The 25,000-nt window shown below is 41.7% G+C and overlaps 2 protein-coding genes and 1 long non-coding RNA gene across 3 annotated transcripts in view; 2 read left to right on the forward strand and 1 right to left on the reverse strand.

Annotated features, from left to right (window-relative positions):
• Nucleotides 1-1,933, forward strand: part of LOC136374191 (uncharacterized) — a 2,261-nt gene extending 328 nt beyond the window's left edge. The window contains exons 1-2 of the long non-coding RNA XR_010745852.1: nucleotides 1-1,556; nucleotides 1,700-1,933. The exon at nucleotides 1-1,556 is cut by the window's left edge and continues 328 nt beyond it. This is a non-coding gene — a long non-coding RNA (uncharacterized lncRNA). The remainder of the gene's footprint in view (nucleotides 1,557-1,699) is intronic.
• Nucleotides 1-16,882, forward strand: part of TBCA (tubulin folding cofactor A) — a 30,075-nt gene extending 13,193 nt beyond the window's left edge. The window contains exons 2-4 of the mRNA XM_066339448.1: nucleotides 2,993-3,098; nucleotides 13,822-13,908; nucleotides 16,640-16,882. Of these exons, the coding sequence (XP_066195545.1) occupies nucleotides 2,993-3,098; nucleotides 13,822-13,908; nucleotides 16,640-16,720 (274 nt within the window). The 3' untranslated portion in view covers nucleotides 16,721-16,882. The remainder of the gene's footprint in view (nucleotides 1-2,992; nucleotides 3,099-13,821; nucleotides 13,909-16,639) is intronic.
• The window catches only part of CRHBP (corticotropin releasing hormone binding protein), a 477,084-nt gene that overhangs the window by 194,549 nt on the left and 257,535 nt on the right, over nucleotides 1-25,000 (reverse strand). The gene's annotated exons all lie outside the window — the stretch shown is intronic.

Below are 25,000 nucleotides of genomic sequence, written 5' to 3' on the forward strand. Positions count from 1 at the left end.
AACTTTTTAGTGATGCATGCTTGGTTTGTTTAAAGAACTATTAGACTATGTAGGATATTGTGTATCTGAAATAAGGCTAACCTTAGGGTTTCAGATAGATACCTGGTGACAGATTGTTTAAAAACGAGGTAATATTTTAAGGAACTGTCTATTCTAGAATAAAGGATTATTGCCCATATACAAGCATATATGTGTGATACTGTATGTATATATGTGTAATATGCAGTTATGATAAAAAGTATTTCACATTAGTTCCTTTTTTTGATTTTTGATTGTTTCAGTTAAAAGTTAAAGTTGCTAAACCTTATATTTGTTACAACACCGTTAAACATCTGCTAAAGTTAAGCCTCTTGTAGTTTTCATGGTTGCAGTTTTTTTCATCTCTGAATTACCTGTATCCTTCAAATGTATGCAAATGCAGCAAATTATGGTCTGGTACCTGCTATTCTTACTCTGTTCACTGTGTATGATCACACCGTATATAAAGATTCTGGTTTGCATCCATTCTAATCTTTTTGAAAAAACCCAAACCAACCAACCAACGAACAAAACACGCCACCAAAAAAAACCCAAAACGACAAAACCCGAACAAAACAACAAACAAAACAATGAACAAAAAAAAAAAAACCCACAAACAAAACCCCACCCAGCCCAGAATTTATTTTCCAGATAGAAAAGGGTTAAAGGAAGATGAGAGGAAAGTATTATACAGGGTTTTTTTGTGTAGATGTCTGCTGAAATTTTTAAGAGGTGATTAAGTGTTAGTACTTCTCCGTTATGAAATTTCACTTATTTTAAAATCAAGTTATCAACTTAATTAGTGTCTCCCCAACCTATGTATGTGGTAGAAATGGCTTCATGACATGTAGAGAAAGGATCTATTACAGGAAATGTCGTCAAATCAGAACTTCTTTAATATCATGCGGTATCAGCATCCCAATCTTATGAATGATAAACGAAATATTAACTTAGATAAATCTGAGTCCTGAACAAAGTGCAGCAGGAAATTTGTCACAGAAAATGTTCTCATATTTCAGATTTCTTGTGTATCTTTTTTTAAAAGCAGAATATTTCAGGTTCTTCTTCTGACATCTACAGCTGTGACAGAAATAGGTCATTAAATACAGATGCAATTCTTAAGTATCCAGATGTGGAAAAGGCAAAAGTTCTTGTTCTAAACTAGGTGAGAACAATGCAGTCGTTCCATGTTTGATGAAAGTATGCAGACTTAAGGGAACAGTCAGTTTGAAAAGTTAGTGTGCATAGAAGGAGATGTGAATTTGAAGATACAAATAACGGGATGCATTGAGCCTTTTGGCTAAAATTTAAAATTATGTAAAATGTTCCATTCAGCAATGTAGGCTGCCTTTAGTTCAGTGGGATACACATTCAGTGAGTCACATAAAAACTTTGTTCAGTCATGCCTCTCCCCTTGCTCCACCAGGGAATTTGCTGGTCTCATTCAAAAAAGTAATCTGTCTCACAGGTAGATTAAAATGAACTTTTTTGGAACCTAAAAGTAGCAAAGCAACTAATACTGTCTGGAATTAAATCAGGTAACCTTGATCAAACAATTAACTTATCCTCTATTAAATCAATATTTACTGATGCTAATACTGGAACTAGTTCCAGTTGTTGGAATTACAGCCACTCATTTAGTGTCTTTATTATTAGTAATTAGGCTCCTTTCTTTCTCCAGTTCTAATTCTCAAAGGTGGTACTTGGCTTACTTGTAGAAATTGACCCAGTGGATACCCAGAGGATACACTCTGCACACAGCTGAAGATGCTTTATACGGCTGGTGGCCCCCTCTGGTCGTGTGACTCCACAAGGACTGAAACGAGTTGAAGTGTGTGTTGCTACAGCCCAACTTAGACTGATTCTGTGGAGCCACCATGGCTTAGGGCTATTTTTATTTAGCAGATAAACTCTTGTGAAAAACAGGGAGAGCTCTGGCTGTTGCATTGTCAGTGGATTTTTTTTTTTTTTTTTTTTTTTTTTTTTTTTTTTTTTTTTTTTTGCGCCATACAACTGCAGTGATGCTTTTGTGGCAGCTTCAGTTCACAGATGTTCTTGAGACCACAGTAACATTCTGTCCATCCTCAGCACTCCTGGTAGGGCACTAAACTGTGACAAATTATGAATTCATTTGCACTAATGTGGTCATGAAACTCTACTAGACCTTTATTTATTTTCTTTTCATTGTATAATATACCCTTTGCTTCTTGGATCTGATTATGTTCTTTTGGACGTTAAATTCTCTTCAAACAATCTTATGTAGGTTGATCTTACTCTTGTTTGGGGAACGATTTTCTTCAGCATGATATCAGGTCTACAGTAGTATCTCAATGTTTGTTCTGCTCCTGAACTAGCTAAAGAGAAATTGTTCCAGAGTTTTTCAGGTCTTGAAAAATTTTGAGTTCATATCTAGTATTGTGTAATCTAACATACACCTAATGAATACATGTAATAAAGTTGGAGATGCAACAGCAAAATTGCAGTAACAACAAATACTGAAGCTTGATAATGGGATTGCAATGTAATAATTACTGTAGGACATTACATTAGACTAGTGTAATATTTCTTTGACCTTCAAACTTACTTACATTACTATTGAATCTATGCTTGTTAGCAAAAAGCATCATGCTTCCAAGTACGGGTCCATTATTAGGAATAAAACAGGGATTACTTTTCCTTTGAAAGACAGGAAATGAAGAGAATTGTTGCAATATAAGTTATGGAACTGTTACTTTTGTCTGTGACAGCCAAAGCAGCATCAAGATAAGTGGAGAAAATACTCTTTATATATTACAGCTAAATTTGTAATTTCCTAGATAAAGTCCTTTTGCAAAGGTTAAAATCCCTTTTTTTTTTGTAAAACTGCATATTATCTTCCAGATCTGTGGCTTTTCAGTGGGGGGCTGTTATCACTAATGTAACTTTTTACTGTAATAGAACAAGATTAATACAATCACTTGGTTATTAATTGCAGGTTGGCAAAGGAAAAAATTATGTATGAAAAAGAAGCAAAACAGCAAGAAGAAAAGATTGAAAAAATGAAAGCTGAAGCATGTGATGATTATGGAATTAAGAAACAGGTAAACTATCCTAGAACTTTTTTTATAAAATCCTTATTTATTTTCTTTTAATCATAGTCACCTTTAGATAGAGGAATTTCCTGTACTTTTCTCTAGACTCATGCTATATAAATGCTAGACTAAAATCCTGTCATGAAAAGCAGCCACAGAGATTTCTTTAAGGTGTTATATTTAAGGATTATAGTTTATGTGTCTGTATTACTTAGCAAATTGTGTCAGGGTGGCTGTTACTCACTAGCTGTGTGTGAGGCCATCACGAACTCTTTCTCAGAAATATGAAGAACCTATAGTCAATACATGGTCTGGATGGATATGCTGCTTACTGCAAATGTTACAGCCAAGTGAGCAAATATGAAGGGGAAACATTTCAGCTCTTAAATATACCAGTACCTTTTTGGTAAAATCACAAACCCCAGAGAAGGAGAGCGGTGGGTATGCAGCTGCAGAGCTGCTGGAGACTGTAGTGAAGTCATTCACTTTGGTCTGCTCAGGAGTCTGGTTTAGTGTCACTACTACAGTATGATTACATTTTTTTCTTGGAAGGTTTCCCACAAGGATAGTGGGACAAGGATAGCAGTCAGTTGGTACATACCCTTTTGGAAGAAGAAGTGTCATTTCCTGTTCACGAGAAGAAGGCTTGGGTTTGGGAGATTGGTGTTTATTCTCTACAGAAGTGTGAAACGTCTGTGTTCCACTGTGGTCTTCATATTCTTTCAACTCACTGTGCTACCTTTTGATTTTTTTTTCCTCCAAGTATTTCCCAGATGCATTATCTCAAATCTTCACAGAAATCAAAACTATAAACTAAAATTATTTTCACTTAACAGTCATAAACATACCTTCTGACATCCTGTCCTTATTTTTAAACAATGGAAGAATAGGTTAAACAAAATTCAAATACAAAATTAACAAAAAATAGGAGAAAGCCCTTTTAGAAAAAGCTGAACCAACTTTTTTAGTAAATTCATGTTTCAGTTCATATGTCTATGTCCTGTCTTGCTTTCATTATGCCAGCAGAATGAATTACAAATAAAGAATTTGTATACAAATAAAAATTTGTATTTGTAGAGCAGAACTCTCTTCTGCCTCACCAAACTGAGACTTGAAGGTCTACAAAACAGGAGCCTTTCTGAAGAACTGGTGCTAACAAGAACTAATAAATTCAATTCCTGTTTTTAGTGTTGCCCATTTATCAGATTATTTGACTGCATCATGGTATTTCCACAGTGACCTGCAAGATACCATGAAAATCAAAAACAGCGGTGGCTGTGAACTTCTGCCGAAATTGTTACATACTAATGGAAGGCATTTTCAGAGACCAATGACAAAAGCCTTCACAGAAAACAGTCTTGATTCATTCAGAAATTGCCTGATCCACTTAGAAAGCAGTTAGTTCCTCCAATGACATTCTCACTTCTTGTTTGTTTAGTGCACTTTGCATTCTGAAAGTTGTTAATATTTTAGATTACTCAACATCTGGAGACTTCAAAAGAAGCTATATAGTGCCAGGAGAGATTGCTGAGAACAATATTTTGGATACAGTAAAGACTTTGAGATGTTTTTTCAGAAAAAAATCTGTAGTGACATTTTAAGAACCGTTTCTAGTTAATAACCTCTAATTTCTATTCTAGGGTGCATAACTTAAAATACAGTTGTATGTAGTCTTTATTTTGGTAATGAAAAGTAACATTTGGGGATGGGAACAAATTCAGTCACTTGAGACTAGGAGAACAGTTTTAATTATTAGTTTAGCTGAGGTACTGGCTTGTGACGGAGGGTCACACCTGCGGCTGCTGTTAGGAGCACGAAAGGACAATGCAGGCCAGCAGGAGGTCAAGCAGGAAAGCTTCTACTCTATTTTTCTGACTCCATATATATACAAATTTGCAGACAGGCCAAGATTGGCTACACAGGTAGCCACCTCTTCGACCTCATTGGTGACCATCACCGTCAATCATCATTCTCCTCCTAGAGAGGAAGAATGTAAACAATTCTAATAATATACATAGTTTACTTGAAGCTGCGTGAGAACAAAATGCAGAAAGTGAAAAACAGGCAAACTTGAGGCAACATCTCACCCTTTTACCATTAAAAAAGAAAAAAGGAAAAAAGAAAATGAACAATGTTCAATTTCTTGACATGGAAGGCGCATCGGAGTGATCATTGGCATCAGAGTCATCACTCAGTGGTTCCTCCACGTGTTGACCTTCGTCTTGGTCACGGTCTCCTGGCTTTCAACATGACAGGGTTATTAGAACCCTGCAGCACCTTATAATGCTTGATGGCATACAAAACCTTTGCCAATTGTTTGCGGGGTTTCACCCTGCATTCCCCATTTTTGTTTTGAAGAGCCCAGACCTCAGGGGCACAACACAGGGTCTTCATCAAATGAAACAAAGCAACATTGCTGACTTCCTTCAAAATTGAATGACCCAACTGCTGTTCCATGTCGGCCACAGAAACAAAATCCGTGACTAAATTGAAAGGTTCCTGGGAAACTTTGGAAATGCCATGACGGCAGCCCTCAATACAACCAATTGGGCTGTCCCATCCTCATGACCTTCCAAAACTTGACCCTCAGATCCATCCTTCCAAGCAACAATGGCCCGTCGTGTCCTTCCTGAACCGTCTATGAAGACAGCAGGTCCTTGCACTTACTTCTGACTAGTTTTGTGCCGCAAAAATTTCAAAGAATTTTTGCCACTTGCAATAGCTCATGGCTGGGCAGATGACAAGCAACCTGCCCTAAAAATTTTTCAGAGCATTTGGCAGAAAAACACTGCTTGCAAAGCTCCAGTCAAATTTCTCCCGTAATACTGAGAGTATAAAATTTGCAAAATCTGCACCCATCAATCTGCAAGCACTGTTGCCTGCATTTAATTATCAATCAAGCAATGAGCTCAAACAATGCAATTGCCGTCTTTTGCGGCTGATGGGGGAGAAAGACCCAGTCCAAAATGTGCAAGGGATTGGACTATTCAACATTGCATCGGCCACTGATACCTGTAGGGTACAAATGAATCACAAGAAAACAATCTTTCAGATTCACAACGAGGATCAACCAATCTGTGGGAAGCATGGTGGGCGACGGCACATCAGCCCGCACCATCTTCATGCCTTCCACCACAGCATTAACTTTTCAGAGGTCCTGTAACAACCTCCATGTCCCAGGCTTCTTTCTGAGGCAGGAAACAGAGACATTCCAGGGACTGGTAGAAAGTTCCAGATACTCCTGGACCAACTGCTCCCGAACCAAGTCACGAAGGGCGACGAAGTCGTCTAGAAGAAAGAGTCCATTCCAGACGTCAAGCAGCAAGGGAGAAACTTGCAATGTCCACTCCAAAGACAGACAGAGTAAAAGTCATTTCAGGACAGTCTCTGGCCAGAACAACAGTCCAGTGAACGTCAGGCAGCCCAGTAGCTTCAGAGCAGCCTCCTTCTCGCCACCAGCACTCTGTCCTTTGAACAGAAGACTCAAAAAACGCAAGTTGAGCAATTCAGGTCCCTTCGGGGACGGTGACAGGGGCAGGTGGGTGTGGAAACTCTGCTGGCCCAGCAGACCTCCATTGGCTCTGGGGATTGGGAAGTCACTCGTGTCTGAGCACGCTTCCTTTTCGTGCTCCACTGCCCATTTCCTGAGCCCGATAGAGACTGGCCATTCACGTGAACTGTGGCCTTACAATCATTGGCCATGTGATTTGGCCGTCCACACCGTGCACAAAGAAACAAAGGTTTGGTTCCCTTCTTCCCTTTCTTCCCTGTCTTCTTGCTGGCCAGAGCCTTTGCCTGCTTCGGCTTCCCACCCCGCTTCCCCTTACAGGTCGGCTGCAGGGTGGTAGTCACGGCAGCCACCTTAGCACATACAGTGCTCAACTTGGCACAGGCCTCGGCCATTTGCAAAAGTGAGGGATTGCCTGGAAGGGCCTCAATGATCCTTCTACACTCTGCATTGCAATTGCTCCTTGCCAAATGTTTGAGCAACATCATTCTGGTATTAAAATCATCCACCTGTCGCTCAACCGAAGCTGTCAGCCTCCCCGCGAATTGCAGAAAGGGTTCGTCAGTCCCCTGAAGAATCGTGGCAAAAGACTGTTTTGGTGCAGATAACTCCATTGTCTGTACCAATGCTGCCATGCCAACTTTCTGGCACTGCTCCAGTACCAGGGGCTCACAGGTGATCTGCCTATTAACATCAGCAAACTCACCTATACCCAGCAGCATGTCTGGCCCGACCCCATACCTAGGGTCATCTTGACGAGCCAGCAAATTCTCTGCTGCAGTCTTTTCAGCCAAGTGAGACCACTTGGACTCAAATAGGTTATATTCGACCGGCTGAAAGAGAACCTTGCCCAAACACCAAATGTCATAAGGAGGTAACACGTCTGTGTCTATCAGCCGGACTACCTGCATCATCTCCGGAGACCCCAGACCGTGTTTACCAACCCTATCTCAGAGATCAACCGAAGCCTGCCAAGACAAATGGGCATGTTTCTTGCGACCAGCTTCCCGAAGCACAGGGAAAGCTCGCAGACTGCCCGTCGAGGCATCATCCTCCGAATTCTGTCCCCTAGACTCCTCGGGGACAGAGGCAGGTGCCTGTCTTGCAGCACCTGCAGAGCTGGGGAATTCATCCCTGCCCTTCAGGGGGCGCCGTGCCGAACCACGGCTACCCACGCCATCAGCCTTGGATCGGACATCCACCCAAAACCGTGTGCGGTCCCGCGGCCGGACCGTCACCTGACACGGTGGCAGCGTCCAATGGCCACCCGAAGGCGACTCGGCATCCCGGGACCCCTTGCCGTGGGTGAACACCGGCCTGTCGCCAGCTGCGCCGTCCCCCCGAAAAGTAAAAACTGCGGAGCCGCTCCGGCTCAGCGCGGGGGGGGAACGCAGAGCCTTGAGGGACTTGCCGCGCGGCACCGCTTCCAAGGACACGGGCGATTGGGAGGGAGAAGCCACGGGGGAAAGAGGGGGGCTCGCGGGGGGTGAAAGACTCGCTGGAGAGCCAGGCTGTACAGCCCGAAGGTCACCCGAGCGCCACCTCCCCCACGCATCTCTCGGCGAAGCCGCAGCTGCGGGAGGGGCTGCGGGTACCGCTCCCAGCATGGTTCCCCCGGCCGCCCGAGCTCCAATGGTGGGCGGCCCTCCCGCCCGCTGCGGGGCCGGCCTCTCACTCTCCCGGGCACGCCTCTCAGCCCCCGGGGCCGTGCCCCCCCGGGCAGACTTGGCTGGCCGCCCGGAGCCGCGCCCGGAGGCGCGGGGGGGCTGCGGGTCCGGGGCCGCTTCACTCGGCCCCTCGGGACGGCACGAACCCACGCCGTCCTCCTCCACGAAATATCTCGTGGAAATCCCACAATGAGGGCAGTCCACTGTGACCGCCCCCCCTCCCCGGTCGAAACGCGCTCTTGGCGCTTCCCGCGCCGGGAATGCACCGGGAGGGAAAGGGACCTTCTGCTGCCGCCTCCGCGGCACCGGAGTCAGCGGCACTGGTAGCGCCGGTCCCGCTGGGCTTCCGCAAGCCCCGAGATCCCCCGCACTCCAGCGCCCGCGGGGTGCGGGTACGGGCGGGGTCCGGTCCGCGGGCCCCGCGCCCTCCTCAGCTGCTGGCATGAGGGAGGACAGGCTTTCCTCATTCCTGCCCCTACGTGGGGCGGGAATCGGTGTTCCCGCCGGCACCGTGCGAGCGGGGGTGGGGGCTAAATCCCCTCTGCTCCAGCGGCGCGTCCGCGGTGCGGGGACAGGAGAAAAGGCACCACCATCTCCCCTGGGACCTAGCCCGGGAGACAGCATCAGGTTGGAGCCATCCTCTGAAGCCCCAGAACTGGGAGGCTGCATACCGAGCAGCACCGTTTCCAGCCTTTTCCAGGCTGTTAGCAACTGCAAAAAATCCACCCCAGCATCCGCCTGAAACTCGTGCAGTAGGTGGGACCCTAAGATCCGCCACTCCAATGTGGAGAAAGCGGCCTGAACGGTGGAGAAAAAACCGTGGCTTCTAGCATAATAAAAAAACTCTAGGAAGTCCTCCCTAGATACAGAGGATCCCTCCTTCTCTAGGACCTCAAACCAGAGGTCCATCACGAGGACATCTTCCGAGGGAGAGGCAGAGGTCATCATCTCTTACCACTTGTTACCTCAGATACACAGAAGGCTGAATTCTTGTCCAACGGAGGGGTCACCACTTGTGACGGAGGGTCACACTGCGGCTGCTGTTAGGAGCACGAAAGGACGATGCAGGCCAGCAGGAGGTCAAGCAGGAAACCTTCTACTCTATTTTTCTGACTCCGTATATATACAAATTTACAGACAGGCCAAGATTGGCTACACAGGTAGCCACCTCTTCGACCTCGTTGGTGACCATCACCGTCAATCATCATTCTCCTCCTAGAGAGGAAGAATGTAAACAATTCTAATAATATACATAGTTTACTTGAAGCTGCGTGAGAACAAAATGCAGAAAGTGAAAAACAGGCAAACTTGAGGCAACACTGGCTAAATCATATGTGTGTGTGTATATTTATGTATTATAAAAAAGCATTACTGTAATCCTCCTTTTCCCCTTCTGTTTTCCAAAGAGTGTTTTCCTTCTCATCTAGGCAGATATAAGTACCTTTCAGGTTCCAGGCTTTATGTCTTTTATGTCCTAAAGTGAGCTGCTTTAGAAGAAATAGGATTAGATCTTACCTGAGAGGAGCTGCAAAGAAAACTCATTTGAAATACCACAGTATTACATCTAGAGGGTTTTCTCCTCCTCCATCAGTTTTCATGCTAGAAGTGGTAGGTGGTTTGTTGTTGAATGGCCATTTCTTGAAGCACTCAAGCACCATAGAAACAAAACAGTGTTCTCCAGTTTTTTATTGAAGCTTTCCTTCAAGGTCCTTCAGGAGTCTTTTGATCAATATATTTGACAACTTGCCTACAGCAAGTGTGCTACTGTATCCTGTATTTGTGGATAGTTGTTGGAGTCCAGGGCATTATTCTAGGCACCCTGGAAGGTCACAGACCTCGGCAGAGAGGTTTGGGACCCGAGCAAGAGGGTCTTGCGTCTGTACAGGGGGATTGTAGACCGTGGCACAGAGCCCAGGAGGACACAGTCTTTAACTTCAGCCCATGGGAAAAAAAACTTCCAACGCTGAGAGAAGAATGCAAGTCACAAAGGTGTGAAAACAGTAATGTAGTGTATCACCGGGTGGAAAATTTTGTAGTTTTTGGATTTTTAGTATGGCGGTGAATGGGGAAAAAGATGGAGGAATTAGGGCAATGCCCTGGCTGCTTCTTTTTCTCCCCTGGCCTCCATCTTCTGATGTGATGATGACACAAAGTAGTTTAAGGGAATTGGGTCAGAGTAGAGATGACCCTGTTAGCATAGGTGATAGGCATTGGCACATAACTGTAAATAATATACATGTAATTATCTGTATAAGAAGAGAGCGACCTCCCATCGAGAGGGGAGTCATCCGGTGTCCGAGCAGCAGAACAGACCTCGGCCGGGCACAGAGAAACTTGTAGGATAAAAAACAATAAACAACTCGAGAAACGTTGAAAAAACAAAACCTTGAAGACTCTGTTTCATTGTTGTGTCTGCCTCAAGGCCTTCAGAGGGCAAAAGTCTCTCAACCACCTGAATCTCAGGTGAGCAAAAAACCCAAGAGATAGTTAAAGCTTCTTTTGGGTCTGAAAGGAAGAAGTAGTAATAAAACTGTTTCCTGCAATTCTTGTGTGCGTTTGTGGGGTTGTTTTCTGTCCAAAATCATCTTAATGCTGTATCTCCTTTAAGTTCCTGCCTTCCCTATGCCCAGCTTCTTCCTACACTATCTATGCTGTACTACTCCCTATATCCCTACACCATAATATGTTATGGTGGCCAAGCACTTTGATATTACCAAGGCCCAGTGCTTTGTACTACTCCTGTTTACTACTGAGGTGAGAAGTACTGCAATGGTGTGGATTTAAGTTACAAAAAAGGATTAGCCAACCAGTAGCCTTAGCATGGTTATTTATTGTGTGGTACTAAGCTTATTTAGAGGGATTACTAAATTTTGGAACTTTGCGATTCTTAGAGATTACTTTTTTTTCTTTTAGGTCCCTGTCTTTCTACCAGATATGGCTGTAATTAGCCAATAGATTCCAAGTGGTTTACAGACTTTGTGCGGAAAAGTAGTTCATACCAGTAGCGCTTGTTTTAGCAAAATTATCTGGATGTCTTGTCCTTATCTCTGCCATCTTTGAGTATATCCATACTGTCAGGATTATTGGTGCAACCAAAAATGGGCAAGTGATTATGTAACAGTATTTAAAAGCTAGACTATATATTCATTTTTGTGTATATAATCGGTACATATATGACTCATTTATATTTGTCATGGTTTTTAGCCCACTTCTTCTATTCAGAACACCACTCTTGTCGCATGAAACAACACTGCTATTATACCCTTGTGACCCTGAGTAGTGTATTAGGGTGTCCTTCTAAGAGCAAGGAGGGTCCTGTGGAATTTGGGGGGGGGGGGGTGTGTTTGTTTTGGGTTTTTTTTTGTTTTTGTTTGGGGGTTTTGTTGTTGTTGTTGCTTTCAAATTATTTGTTGATCTGCATATCTCTAAATCTCTTGGTTAGATGTGGGTCAGTTGGGAAAAAAACCCAAATCAACATACTCTGCTTCTGTTTTTTGGAGGCTGATAAAACTGTTATCTTTACCTACATCATTATTACTGCATTTTTTAAAGTTACTAAATTTTTCTTATTTCAACCCAAAAAGTTTCCCTTTTCTTCCTGTTACCTTCCCACTAGCCTGGGGGCAGGAGCAAGTGAGCAGCTGCCTGATACTTAGGTGCTGGCTGGGGTTAAACAATAGTCCTTAGCTGGAGCTGGAATTGCTGTGGTATGGTCAGTGGAATTTGAGTGGCTGCAATGCCTGGCACTGGAGTTTGAGTGGCTGTTGTGCTTGTCACTCTTACAGTTCTGTCCAAAAGCTGGGCAGAATTTTAATAGAATTTAAAGAACCAACACTTCTAAAAATCCAGTCATAAAGCTTATGTAATTATTTGAACTTTTGACATTGCTGTGTATATTTGTAAAAGTAAGTAGTCTTATCTGAGATTATCAGCATTACTTGAAAAGAAAGTGGTTTATGTGGAAGTTAAATCATAGTGGTTCCACAAAATTCCTGGTTTGCGCCTACTGAATATAGTTCTAGGATTTATCATCCTTCTGATTTTTATTCATCATTGCATAACCATTGGCACATGTAAATAAAACTTGGGTAACTCTATGGAAATCAGTCAAATGTTGTTTTGATTAGAATGATTTGGGTAGATTTGTTTATTTCTTAGAGCAAGCAGAACTGTAGCTTGCAGGTTCTAGATTTACATGTCTTCGCAGGTCGCTTATGTAGTGCCGCCTATCAAATAAATTACTAATTTCATATTATCTGCCAGCTTTACAATACACAAGTATTTAGGGTTGCAGTGTGGTGCAATGAAGTAATTATTGGACATTCTCACTCCTGTTGGTATTCTATTCTACTACATAGAGCAAAAGGCATCATCTCATGCAGTTGATGGCACACCTCATTCTATGGATGTTATATTGACTGATGAAAGTGTAAAATTAGAAACTAAAGTTTTCTCTCTCAAAACCAAATGGACTAAGTGACACTTAAAACCTTGGTGATAATATCTTGTTACATAAAGCCTTCCTGAATATATAATATAAACAACGCATTCTTAGCTACAGCTTAAAATCCCTTTTGCAGTGACCTTTTGGTACAGCAGCATTAATACTAGCGGGACAATACAATGTAAGAATGACAGAAAGAAAAAGGGAAGGCTTACTGTTGGTTATCCTGAATGGAGGTATTTAATATCTAAATAGCTAACAAATTTGCATTTCTAAAGAGATTTAACGTTACTGACAACTCTGCTTACCTTTTCTTCTCAGTGTTTAGTGTTCAGATCCAGAAATGCTCCATGAAATAAATGTTCCCTTTCTTAAAACTGATGTTGTTTTCTTTAGGAGGTGGCAGGATTTTCAGATTCAGTGGGGTGCCAGTTTAGTAATTCTGTTCAAAGTGCATGGTGAGAATAATCTTTCTCCTAAAATGAAGCACAAGGATATGTAATAACTTTTTATGCATGATAAGCATCAAAAATATGAGCCTGCTGGTCTTTGCTTTTCATTTTTCTTTACCTTTGTCTTTCAGTCAGAGCCTCCTGCAGTCTGCACACAATGTGATCAATAACTCAATAACTTTTTTCATGCGGTAATTATCTCTATGGGGTATTATCTGAACATTCTTTTTCTTTATTACCCAAAAGATGCAGGAGATATTTATATAACCACCTGATCCCCTTTTGGATGAAGCTGCTTCATGACAGCAGGAGAAAGTTTGTTTTAAATAGACTTTGTAACAAATGCTGAAAACCTTACTAAGCTGTACTTTTTGCCTAAGGGAAAGATTATTCTAAGTACTGTCTTGCACTTAATACTTGATATTCAGCCAAGCACAGAGTAAATGGAATGGAAATGTCCTGTAAATTAACAGAGTTTTAAGCAATTACGCTAAATGAATGTCTTTTTAAAAAAGAAGTCTATTCAAGAAGATAGGTGCAACTGTTCTGAAATACCTAGATAATGACTGGAGTGATGATTTTTCAGAATAAAAATTTATCCTAAAAGATAATGTTTCTATCTGGAATATATCCTAATTTCATTGGCTTCTGATTTTCACAGATTGAGATCTTACAAGAGTCACGAATGATGATTCCGGACTGCCAGCGCAGACTAGAAGTTGCACATGCAGAGCTGACTCAACTACTAGTGAGTATTGCATCACAACCCAACTGATCAAAAAGTGCTGCAGTTCCTGTGTGCTTGGATAAACTACTGCAGCAAATAAAAGCTGAATTAAAGAATTAGTTTCTGTAGGTCCCAAGACCAACATCCTATAAGATACCAGTATTTTGCTTTAGATAACTTTCTTTGTAGACTTGGTCTTCAGTCTGTGGAGACTGTATGTGTTAGAAGCTGTCCTTAATGGATTGTATGCTCTGCATACACTTATACCAGACTGTGAAAATGGACTCAGATTTCCTGTGCTTGTTCCATCATCAGAAAAATCAGTTCACCCACTTTAGTTTCTATAGATAGTATAAACGTATATAATACGCTTGTAGGGAACTGAAATTGTCAAAATGCTTTGATTATTACTCTTATTATGCTATGGACAAGTCAGAGGAGTACTTGCTGAGTATTGCTTAGCATTTTATTAGTAAAGTGAGCAGTACTGCCCTGTTTTTTTAAGATACAAATACCTCCAGGAATAAAGAGTATGTTGTACAAATAGATTCACTGAACCTATAATAGATTTGGAGATGATAATGCTTATTTTAAAAGTTGCCTTCTCATCAAGAATTCAGCTACACATGTTGGTGCACAATAAATGGTATTGTGAGGCTAAAAATCCTGAATTATGTCCCAGATACAGTGATGGCTAAAATGCAAATACTTTTTTAATGGAAAAGTCAAGGTGTCCTAATCTCAGGCAGTGTGCCTCTACTGTTTGACAAAACAAAGGCTCAGTACGTGGCAGGATTTAGGGTCTTTTTGTCATTCAACTAGTTACTGAATAGTTAGGCACTCTAAATTTCAGTGGCATGCAGAAATGGTGCTATTGATTCATAGTATGCATACTTAAAAAAAACAAAGAATGGGGGCAGTTACTATTGTTAAGAAGTTGGAAGTATTCATGTGTTGCTTTCTGTGCTTAGCTCACTTTCAATGCATTTATTAAAATCTACTGTACCCTAGTGTCTTTTTCAGTTGTCAGTCTACTTAAGCGTATTTATAAGAGTACTCATGCTCTAAAGTTTGTTCTTACTGGTCCCTTGGTTTTAAATACTCAACACTATCAAATAAAGGTATTCATAGGTCAAATCCACTTGCAAATGACAGCCATTATCTGGGACCCTAAGCAGGACAAAAGAATTTACCTGTGCTTTGAGTAACACAGAATCTTGTGTTTTCAAAAATTATATATCCCTCATTTCACCCAATGGTTTGGGTTGGAATGAGCCTTCAAAGATCATCTGTTCCAGCTCCCTTACAATGCCCAGGAACATCTTCAACTTTGTTGCTTAAAGGTTCAACTCAGTTTGCTTAGAGCCCCATCCAGCCTGACATGGAGTATTTACATGGATGTTGCACCTACCACCTCTCTGAGCAACCCGTCCTAGCTCTTCACCACCCTCACTGTAAAAAATTTCTTTATATCTAGCTTGGATCTATTCTCTTTTAGTGTAAAACCATCACCACTCATCGTGTCACAACAGGCCTTACTAAAAAGTCAGTCCCTGTCTTTCCTGTAGGCCCCCATCAAGTACTAAAGGCTGCACTGAGGGCTGCCCAGAGCCTTTTCTTCTCCAGGCTGAACAAACCCAACTTTCAGCCTGTCCAAAAAGGGAGGTGTTTCGGTGATCATATTGGTGTCCCTCCTCTGGCCTCACTCCAACCGTTCCATGTCCTTCCTGTGCTGGGAGCCCAGAGCTGATGCAGCCCTGCAGGTGGGCTCTGAGCAGAGCAGAGCAGAGGGGCACAATCCCCTCCCTGGCCCTGCTGCCCACACTGCTCTGGATGCAGCCCAGGACACGTTTGGCTCTCTGGGCTGTCAGTGTCATGGCTGGGGCATGTCCAGCCTCTCAGCCAGCAGCACCCCCAGGTCCTTCTGGGCAGGGCTGCTGTGATCTGTCCATCCCCAGCCTGTGCTGGCACCAGGGCTGAGACCAAGTACTGACCCGGGTGCAGCACCTTGCACACGGCCTTGTTAAACACGTGAGATTCCCATGGACCCACTTCTCAACTTTGTCCCTCTGGATGGCATCCCATCCCTCGGGTGCATCAGCTGAGCTACTCAGCTTGGTGTTACCTGCACATTTACAGTCCTTACTTTCTGTCATTAATGAAGATATTTAATAACACTGGTCACCATACAGACCCCCAAAGGATACCACTGGTCGCTGATCTCCATCCAGACATTGAGTCATTGACCAGTTCTCTGGCTGTGACCATCCAGCCAATTCCTTATCCAGTGAAGAATCCACCCATCAAATCCACCTCTCTCCAGTTTAGAGAGAAGGATGTTGTGGGGAACCATTTAGTCCACAATAACAATTCCCTTTTTGCAGTCTTCAGGACTTCACCTGACTGCCATGACTTTTAAAATGTCATGGAGAGGAGCGTGGCAACTGCACCAGCCAATTCCCTCTCTGGGAAGCATGTTGTCAGGTCCCACAGACTTAGGTACATTCAGGTTCGCCAGGCCTCAGGTTGACATGAACCTGATCTTTACTTACAGCGGGAGGGACTTTGCTCTACCAGCCCCTATTTTGTAGCCCATCCACTTGAGAGGTGTACGAAGAAGCTCCCAGTAGGACAAAAACATTGTTGAGTTCCTCAGCTTTCTCCTTATTTGTTAGCAGTTTTTTTACCTTCTTAAATTTAATCCCACAACAGTTATTTTCAGGGTACTCAAAAATGTTGTTTTTGATTACAGGAAAATGAAAAAGAATTGGAAGAAGCTGAAGAGTATAAAGAAGCACGTTCCATACTGGAGTCAGTGAAGCTGGAAGCCTAGCTGTTTTCCAGTTCTCTCTTTATATGCATTAGCATGGGGTCCATTTCACAGTTTCATTTGACTATGGCTCTACTACTATTGTTGACTTACTGAAGTTCCCTTTATGCAAATTGAGCTTTCTCTTAACTGCAAGGTGCATCAGATAAAGAATGTTCTGAAACATTTGTGTGTTCCATATTCAGGCAAAATAAATATATTTCCAGTTCACCTCAACTTAAAAAAGAAAACTAAAGCACATTTAAAATAAGTGTAATAGTTAATGTAGAGAACTTAAATCTGAACCATTCAGACTAAGAAACAAAAGCTTGGCCAAGTGAGGGACCAGTAAATACTTTAGAATGAAATAGCATTATAGAATGGTTTAGGTTAAAAAAGGTTCCATCTAGTTCCAACCCCCTGACATGGGCTTCAGAAGCACTTCATATTTGAAATAATTTCAAGCCATTACAGCATAAAAATCTGTACTGAAAGAGAAGGTAGACCAAATAACCCTTGCCATTCACCTACCTATCTTTGAGTCCAGGACAAAAGCTGACTCCAGATCTTCCTCGATGTGCACAGCACTGAGTTGTAGAACCCAATTCATACAGCTTCCATGGATCAAAATTATTCTGCTTTTCAGGAAACAGAATTTAGCAGATGACTAGTATATTGTGAGTTGCACCTGCTGATAAGAGTTCTGGACTGAATGCTTTTCTTGAAAGCATCTTGGCCTAAGTGATTTTTTTAAACAAAGTTCAAATCCTAGGACATGAAATAGAGCTCATTGGTAGGGGAACAATACTTAGTCTGCCTGGAAGATCATTAAAACATAATGTACAAAAGCTGTGGTTTTTTCAGAGTAGCTTCTCTAAAGCAAATAGTAAGTTCCGCTGATAACCAAGAAAGCTTTTTACATTAGTTTTTCTAGTTTGGAAGTGTTCTGGCATGTTTCCTAAAGGCAACACAAAGCACAGTGTACCTTTTGTGTGGTGCTAAATTGAATACTCAATAAAATTCTTTGTTAATTTGCCTGAGTTTGAGTAAACTGCTGTTTCAGTACTTATTTATGTACCTAAGCACATTTAGAGTGACATCTACTTCTCCATCACTGTTAAGCAATGCGCTGACAGATGAACACCAAAAGATTGTTGTTTGAATCAGTCATAATCATCTACTTTTGAAGGGACCCCATACCAGTAGCACAGAGGACTAAGAGGTGAAACCTGTTTTGACACTACAGGTCTGTAAGAGAACATGCAGATCTTCTTACCAGCATTGTGCTCTAGGCTTGGAACTGCCAAGCATACACTGCCTGGGTCACAGCACATATGAACTGCTATTGAGAAAAACATGCATCTTTGGATTCTCAATTTAGCCAGATTCTTCTGGGGACCTTCACTGGGAAAGGTGGCTGGAGTGCACAAAGCAGATTGTGTGTTTCAGCTGACAGACTGCAGCACAAGTCTGCTTGCCACCATTGACTGCAGTGTGTGAATAAATGCTGAGCTGAAAAGGAATTGTAGGGAGATGCCAAGTCTGCTGGGTAAAGCACGGTTTAAAATAAAAATTGCTCTTCTTCAGAAGAAGGAATACACACTTGTGGAAAACAAGCCCATAGGAAGATGATGTGCAGTTGCTGAGTAGCACAAGAAATGCATATGAAAGCTAAACAGGTATGACCTGTAGTGGCTGAAGGCTAGTAGGATTGTCATATGGCTGAAGCTGGCGTTCAGAAAGTCACGTGCCTTTTAACTACCACATAAGCTCCAGGAAAAGTTCCTTGGTGCAGTAGTTTCTAGGGTCAGTGGCTTATGTTTGCCTATTACATCTCTGTCCAAGCCATTTCCCAGCTCCCTACTACTGCATCATGAACCGAGATGATATTCTGCCCTACCACTAAGTTCACTAAAAATATGCATGTTCCACAGTACAGGAAGTAGCCAGCCTCCTTGATGAAAATCAACATATGTTCACACCTGAAAATACTTTGTCTCCAGATGCCTCTAGAACTGTCTGACTTCTGAGGGGACCAGCAGCATGTTTTCAGACTGCCAGCATCCTTTAGGAGAAGGAAAGGGCTGACTGTACACAAGTGTTTTGGGTTAAATCCACAAAAGAGCTCTTCTATTTCCCCATGACAACATCCTGTTTTGGCAACCCACCTTCCCCATCTCTGGTGAAACCTTTCAATGGAGCTGCAGGCAATCTGCGTTCTAACACTTGGGGTGTGAGGGGTGGGGGAGAAACTTCAAGTCCTTGGTCTAACTCAAGAGGTTCAGATCAAGTAAGGTGCTCAATAACTGAGGCAAACTTACTGCTAATAGACTGGGGTCTCAGAATTACCACAGGTGGCTGCACAGCTTCTTCAGACTGGGCAATCACTAAGAATTTACTACTAAAATTGAACAATCTGATCACCCCAAAAGGGACAGTTCTCTTCACCAGACCTGTATGACAAAAGAAGTGTGTGCATTTAATATGTAGGTGATACAAAGGTGCTCACAGTATCTTTAAGGACAATATCAGAAATCAAAGGGTTTTTGACGAACTGGAGAAAATTTTAAATACCTCATTTAGGAAGAACATACTTAAATAAGAAAATAAAGCAAACTTATACATGGCAGCAGCAATTTCCTACTGCATCAACATAAGAAAAAGTAAACACAACATTTCTGAGAGAGATAGAGTTTTAGTGAATTACATGCAAAACATTACCTTAGCTCATAAGACATGGGCAACAACCTTACACTCCCCTTCTTGTTAGAAAGGCTTTATCTAGAAGCATTATTGCAGCTTGAAGTTCAACTAAAAGGGATGAACAAATAAGGATTCAGAGGAAAACAGTAAAAACCACTAAAAAGATTGAAAAAATGGAAGACCTCTGTGCAGAAGAAGGAACAAATCCAGACATCTTAGCCTGGAAAATACTGAGAGTAGCAGTGCTCATAGTCTTCAAGCATATACAGAATTACAGAAGAAAATAATAAAATTTTCTTGGCAGACAGAGTGAGATGCAATGAACTTGAGTTACAGTGAGGTGAAAAAAATACTGGACAGTTTCCTTCCTCAGATAACAACTAAGACAAATGAAGCTCTAGAACAGATATGGAAGCTGTTGGAGATGCCTTCCTAGAGGTCTTCTCCTGACCAGGCAGCTCAGTCATTCATGGCACAGGGACCACTGATCCTGTCTCATATTTATACCTTAGGAAAAACCATCAAAAGGTGGATGAGTGTTCATCCTTTCTCAACAGCACTTACCCTCTCACTCAAACATACAAAATATTTGTGACACAGCTGAAATTAACAACCCTGAATACAGCACAGAGGAGATCCCCAGAGTCCCCTTAGAGGAGGCAATTCAGTCAGGCAGATACCTACCTGACTTTTCAGATGTTGCACTGCACATTACAACACAGGAGACTCAAAGAAGGTGAAAATGGTCTTCCTTAATGAAAGGACCAGGTGAACTAATTTTTTCTGACTTTGCACTTCCTATTCACATTTCTGATCGCTCATCAAACACACACAATGTCAAAAATACTTCATGTTCCCACCTGCCATTTTATTTTATGTGTTAATTTGTGCACAAATGAGCTCAGGGCAAAGATAGAAAGCTGAGAGTTTGAAGTGTAGCTGAAATTAGGATGGAGCTTGAAGGCAGGAAGTGAACTGTGGGGCCTTCTGGAAACAACTGCAAGGGAAGTAGCAAATTTAATTCAAAGTCTCACTCTTCATACAGATTCAGAGCAGGACTACAAGCTGAAGGAAAGGAGAAGAAAATGCGTTATTCTGTGGCCTAACCACCTTAAAAACCCTTCTACCATCTGATCTCAGAGAACCCACTTCTAAGGACATTGAACAGAAAATACAAAGGAGAACCACTTCTGGGTTCTCTTCCATGTGCAGTCTTAGCTATGGTCTCTAACCACATGCAATAGAGGGTTTACAAGAAATCCAAATTATGTGCTTAGGACTTCAAAGATTATGGCAAAAGGGATGTGTAATTGCCACCTTCCCAGTTTTCTGAACATAAATTCAACCACAGTGAAAAAATCAGCTCTTGAACTGTGCAGACTGCCTCCTAGCATGTCTCAGCAGCCAGCATTTCAGGGCAAACATCACCACTCTAGAACCACTCTACATTAACAGAATGTTAATGTTAATGCAGAGTGTAATGTAATTTTTCTTTAACAGAAAGAAAAAAAAACCCTTCTACTACAGTTTTGTTTTCTCACTGTTCTGAAGTTACTGTAGATGTTACATTAGATGGAAGGAAACTCAGTAACCCACAGAAAGAGCCTCAATTAATAAGGTTAACAGAGGCTGAATAGGTTGAAATTGGAAAAATAAGCATATTATTTATGTATCAATTACTACTTGCTCTCCATTTCAACAAAAGGAAATAAAATTTTCTCATCTTTCCTAACAATCCAGAGGCCTCCTTCTGCCCCTGCATAATTAGCAGTAAATTTCACCACAGCTCTCCATAAGCAATCAAAAAGGCTACCTAATTAAAAAAGTAATTAGTTTACACAGATAGATATGAGTGGGTAGATTAGTTGATGAAAATAAAATTAAATTTCTCTGGATGCTTTTAGTGACTCAGCTTTCTGCTCTTTTACGGCTTCTACACATTTCTAAAGGAGCAGGTTAAAAAATGAGTAAAAAAAATTACTTCATTTGTAAACTAACAGAGTATTTTTCAAAACCAACTGATCAGATTTGGCTTGCCTTCTGTTTTCAACACAGAAGATAAACTTTGTATTTTATAGAGTATAAAAATCAGTGCCTCCATAAATAGACTAATGAGTTTTGTTTCCTTTTCTCAGGTCACTTACACAATACCTAGGCACCAAACTGTGCCAATGCTGAACCTGAAAAAGGAAGGTTTAAGCACTAACACCCAGAACACTACAGGATTTGTAGGAAGCCAGAACAGCTCCTGATACCAGACTTGACCAACAGGTGTTTCCCCCCAGTCATCCTGCCATCAGCAGAAGTCAGAGAAAACCAGTTGAGTAGGACTGCTGTTTTCCTGAGGGTAAACATACACCTTTCACACTCCTGCCATTTTCCCAAATGAAGGAAACACCACCGCATTTTGTGGTGGCAGGAGGGAGCTGTATTCTCATACTTTAGCTGGGGGACATGTGGGGAACACAAAACCAGCAGCCAAAACTCAAGGGAAGACACGTATAGCCACAAGTATAACACTAATCCCTGATGAGAACTAGGAAACTTTGTCAGAGGAACCAGTGAGCTAAAAAGCTTCCTTCCTCAAAGGCTTTTTCACAGGCAGTGCCTACTGATGGGTCTCACCTCCATGAATGCATCAAATACCATTTGTCACATTCAAACAAAATGTGACAATTCTTACTGCAATAAGAACTCTTTAACTAGCACAAGGGAAGAAACGGCCTTTTTAACAGTGCGGGGGGGGAAAATGCAATGAACTAAACGTTCTTTGTTAAGCAAATTAAACAGCTGTAAACTTAGGCATTATACTTCCTTAAATTAAGAAAGTTATAACTGAAACTAAAGTTTTAAACAGTGATATAAAAAATATACAACTGCTGTATACTGAACTTTTGAAACCATTTGTTTTTTAATGTGCCAGTAATAAACTCTCATTTTGTTTGCCTTTGCTATTTTTGGAGCACTATCCAACAATTCAAGGAATACTGAGTCAACTGGCAATTTCTGGCTACTATGGACTCATAAGAATCCACTCAGAAGACATCTGAAATTCCACATGTATCCTCAGACACAGCAGATGGAGTGAATGGAGAGAAAAGAAAAACTTTCGGAGTGATGAAAACAAAGCAATTTTCACACCAGAGTTAACAGACCTCCAGCTGCTTGGTCAGAGCAGTTTTAAATCAGTAATTTTCAACATTATCTTTACACTGCTCACCAGCCTGCACAAAGTGAGCTTGTGAACCTTGTCCATTCTGAATATCACTGAGCTTTTAGAAGGACCTAAAAAGCCACCACATTAGGTCTCCACTGTGCCAGGGCAAGAGGGCAAGAACCCATGTCCTCAGTACTAGCCCCTTCAAAGGAGCCTAGACTGAGCTGACATGGAAACTATTTCATCAAACTTACCATTAAAAGGAGTGTTGCCAGAGCAGCATCACAACACATCACAGAAATGAGGAGTCAAGGTAAGAATGGTGAAATCTTCTCAAGACTGAACATTCTGTGGATAAACAGAAGATTCCAGTCCCTTCTGCACCAAACACAGCACCTTTCAGAAAGGCTTCAATTAACTTTTAATAACAAACTCAATTGGAACTAGACCAATACCTTTATTTAGACATCCAAATACCAAGCTTTACTCAAAAATTACATCATCAGCTGCCTGTGATTAAAAGCACTTCACAGCTGGCCTAATGTCAAAGAGATATGCTACTCTTCAAATAGAGTTCCTTCAGAAATAGACAATTCACTTCCCATTTCAGATCTCCTTCATGCAGCTCATGAAGGAAAATGTAGAGAAGGCCCTGCAGGTCTGTGGGCAAAAGGAAAACCCACACTGTCCAGATGCTTGACTAGCCAGACAGACAAACTGTACCTTGTCTTAGATCACTTTAGGCACAGCAGTAGACCACTATTACCAGAACAGGTTACCAACAGCACCACAGTTTCATTTTGTTGTTATTCCCAAAATGAGTTAGTGTCTTCAGCTCTTACTTCAATTTTCCACAGGAAAAAAAAAAAAACTCCAATACACCCCCACAAAAAGCCAAGTTTGTTCTCCCAGTGGTGATACTATGATTATTTCATTTTAGTGCTTCTGTCCTCTGGTATAAGTGAACAAAGTACATTGAACTGAAAAAGTAAAAAGTTTACACACAAGCTTCAGAACTTTTTGACAGTTTTAAGCACAGAAGTTAATCATCTCAGGATTATGCAGTATATAATACAGACAGTTAATACTGTTAACCAAGCAGAAGGAATAACCCCCTTACAAGAGAAAAATCACACACATTTTAAGATTAACACCTGAAAGATACTTGAAATCTCCAGCTGTTTTTTTTTGTTTTGTTTTGTTTTTGTTTTTTTAAGTCTTCTGCATTAGAACCCAGGTTGTCAGTGGTGGTACATCTGATTAAGTGCCCAGGTGGAGAGGAGAGGACAGGATGAAGAGGAATGAGCTGAAGTGTCTCTTGCCTGGAAGTTAGGCTAACTCTGGATGCAAAAGCCTTGGACTGTAGGCTGAAGATGAATCCAAATGCATACCTTAAGTCAAAGAGAGAATCACCCTGCCTTCTGAAACCCAAAGCTGTTCAAAACCACATACACTGTGCTAAAAACAGGACCATGGCAAGATGATCACAAAGGGTAACATGCTTTGCAATCTAGGATAAAAACCTTATAAAGATGTTACAAGACAAAACATTCAACCTTTCAGCTTCCTTTTGAGCTACAACTAGGTAAGAGAATTTAACCAATGCTTACATGGAAACTGGCCTCCCTTGAGCTCTTATTTCCACTAGGAATCTCAGTAAGCAATCCAAGGAGCCCACTACTCTTTTCAAACATGGAATTCAAAAAGAAACACACTCATCCTGACTGTATCAGGCTATTTTAACTCTGCCTCTGTAATTTTCTCCCTGCAGAGCAGAAAGCAGGCACACTCTGAGGACAGCACTGCAGAGCAGTGACAGCTGGGAGCCATCAAAAGTAAAGAAGGCCATTTTCAAGGAGGTTTCCTTCCCCAGCATGTCACCATCCCTTACAACAGACTCCCTCCTGCACCCCCTCACTGTTTCATTAGCTGTAAATGATGTGGCTTAAGAAGGAAACGGAACTTTTTTAACATTCAGAGAGATCAGCATGGCACAAGAAGACTTGATTTGCTCATCACCAGCAACCAAGCCCCACACAGGGTTCTGGTCTCTTCCCAGCTTGGACACCCCAACGACTCTCCCTCAAATTCCTCACCCTCAAAGAGTGGAAATGACTAACACCACCCTTGCCTCCAGTGCTAAAAAATAAAAGTCAACACTTTCATGTGAAAACCACTTTCACGTTGTCCATCTGAGCATGAAAAGAGTAGTAATTATGATGGAATTCTTGGAGTCACTGAAAAGGGCCACTTTCAGGCCAGCCTTACAAGATGGCACTACTGCCATCATGTTCTGCACTTTCTGTGTCTATCATGTCAAACTCTTTCATGCCATGGCTCTCAGGTACACATTCATAGAAGTTTACCCATCCAAGTAGTAACCATTATTCTAGGAGGCTGAAAGTAATTAATCTAGAGCAGACTTCATTAATGCCAGGTGAGGA

The sequence above is a fragment of the Sylvia atricapilla genome, chromosome Z (genome assembly GCF_009819655.1).
Source record: "Sylvia atricapilla isolate bSylAtr1 chromosome Z, bSylAtr1.pri, whole genome shotgun sequence".
In the NCBI taxonomy this organism is placed as follows: Eukaryota; Metazoa; Chordata; class Aves; order Passeriformes; family Sylviidae; genus Sylvia; species Sylvia atricapilla.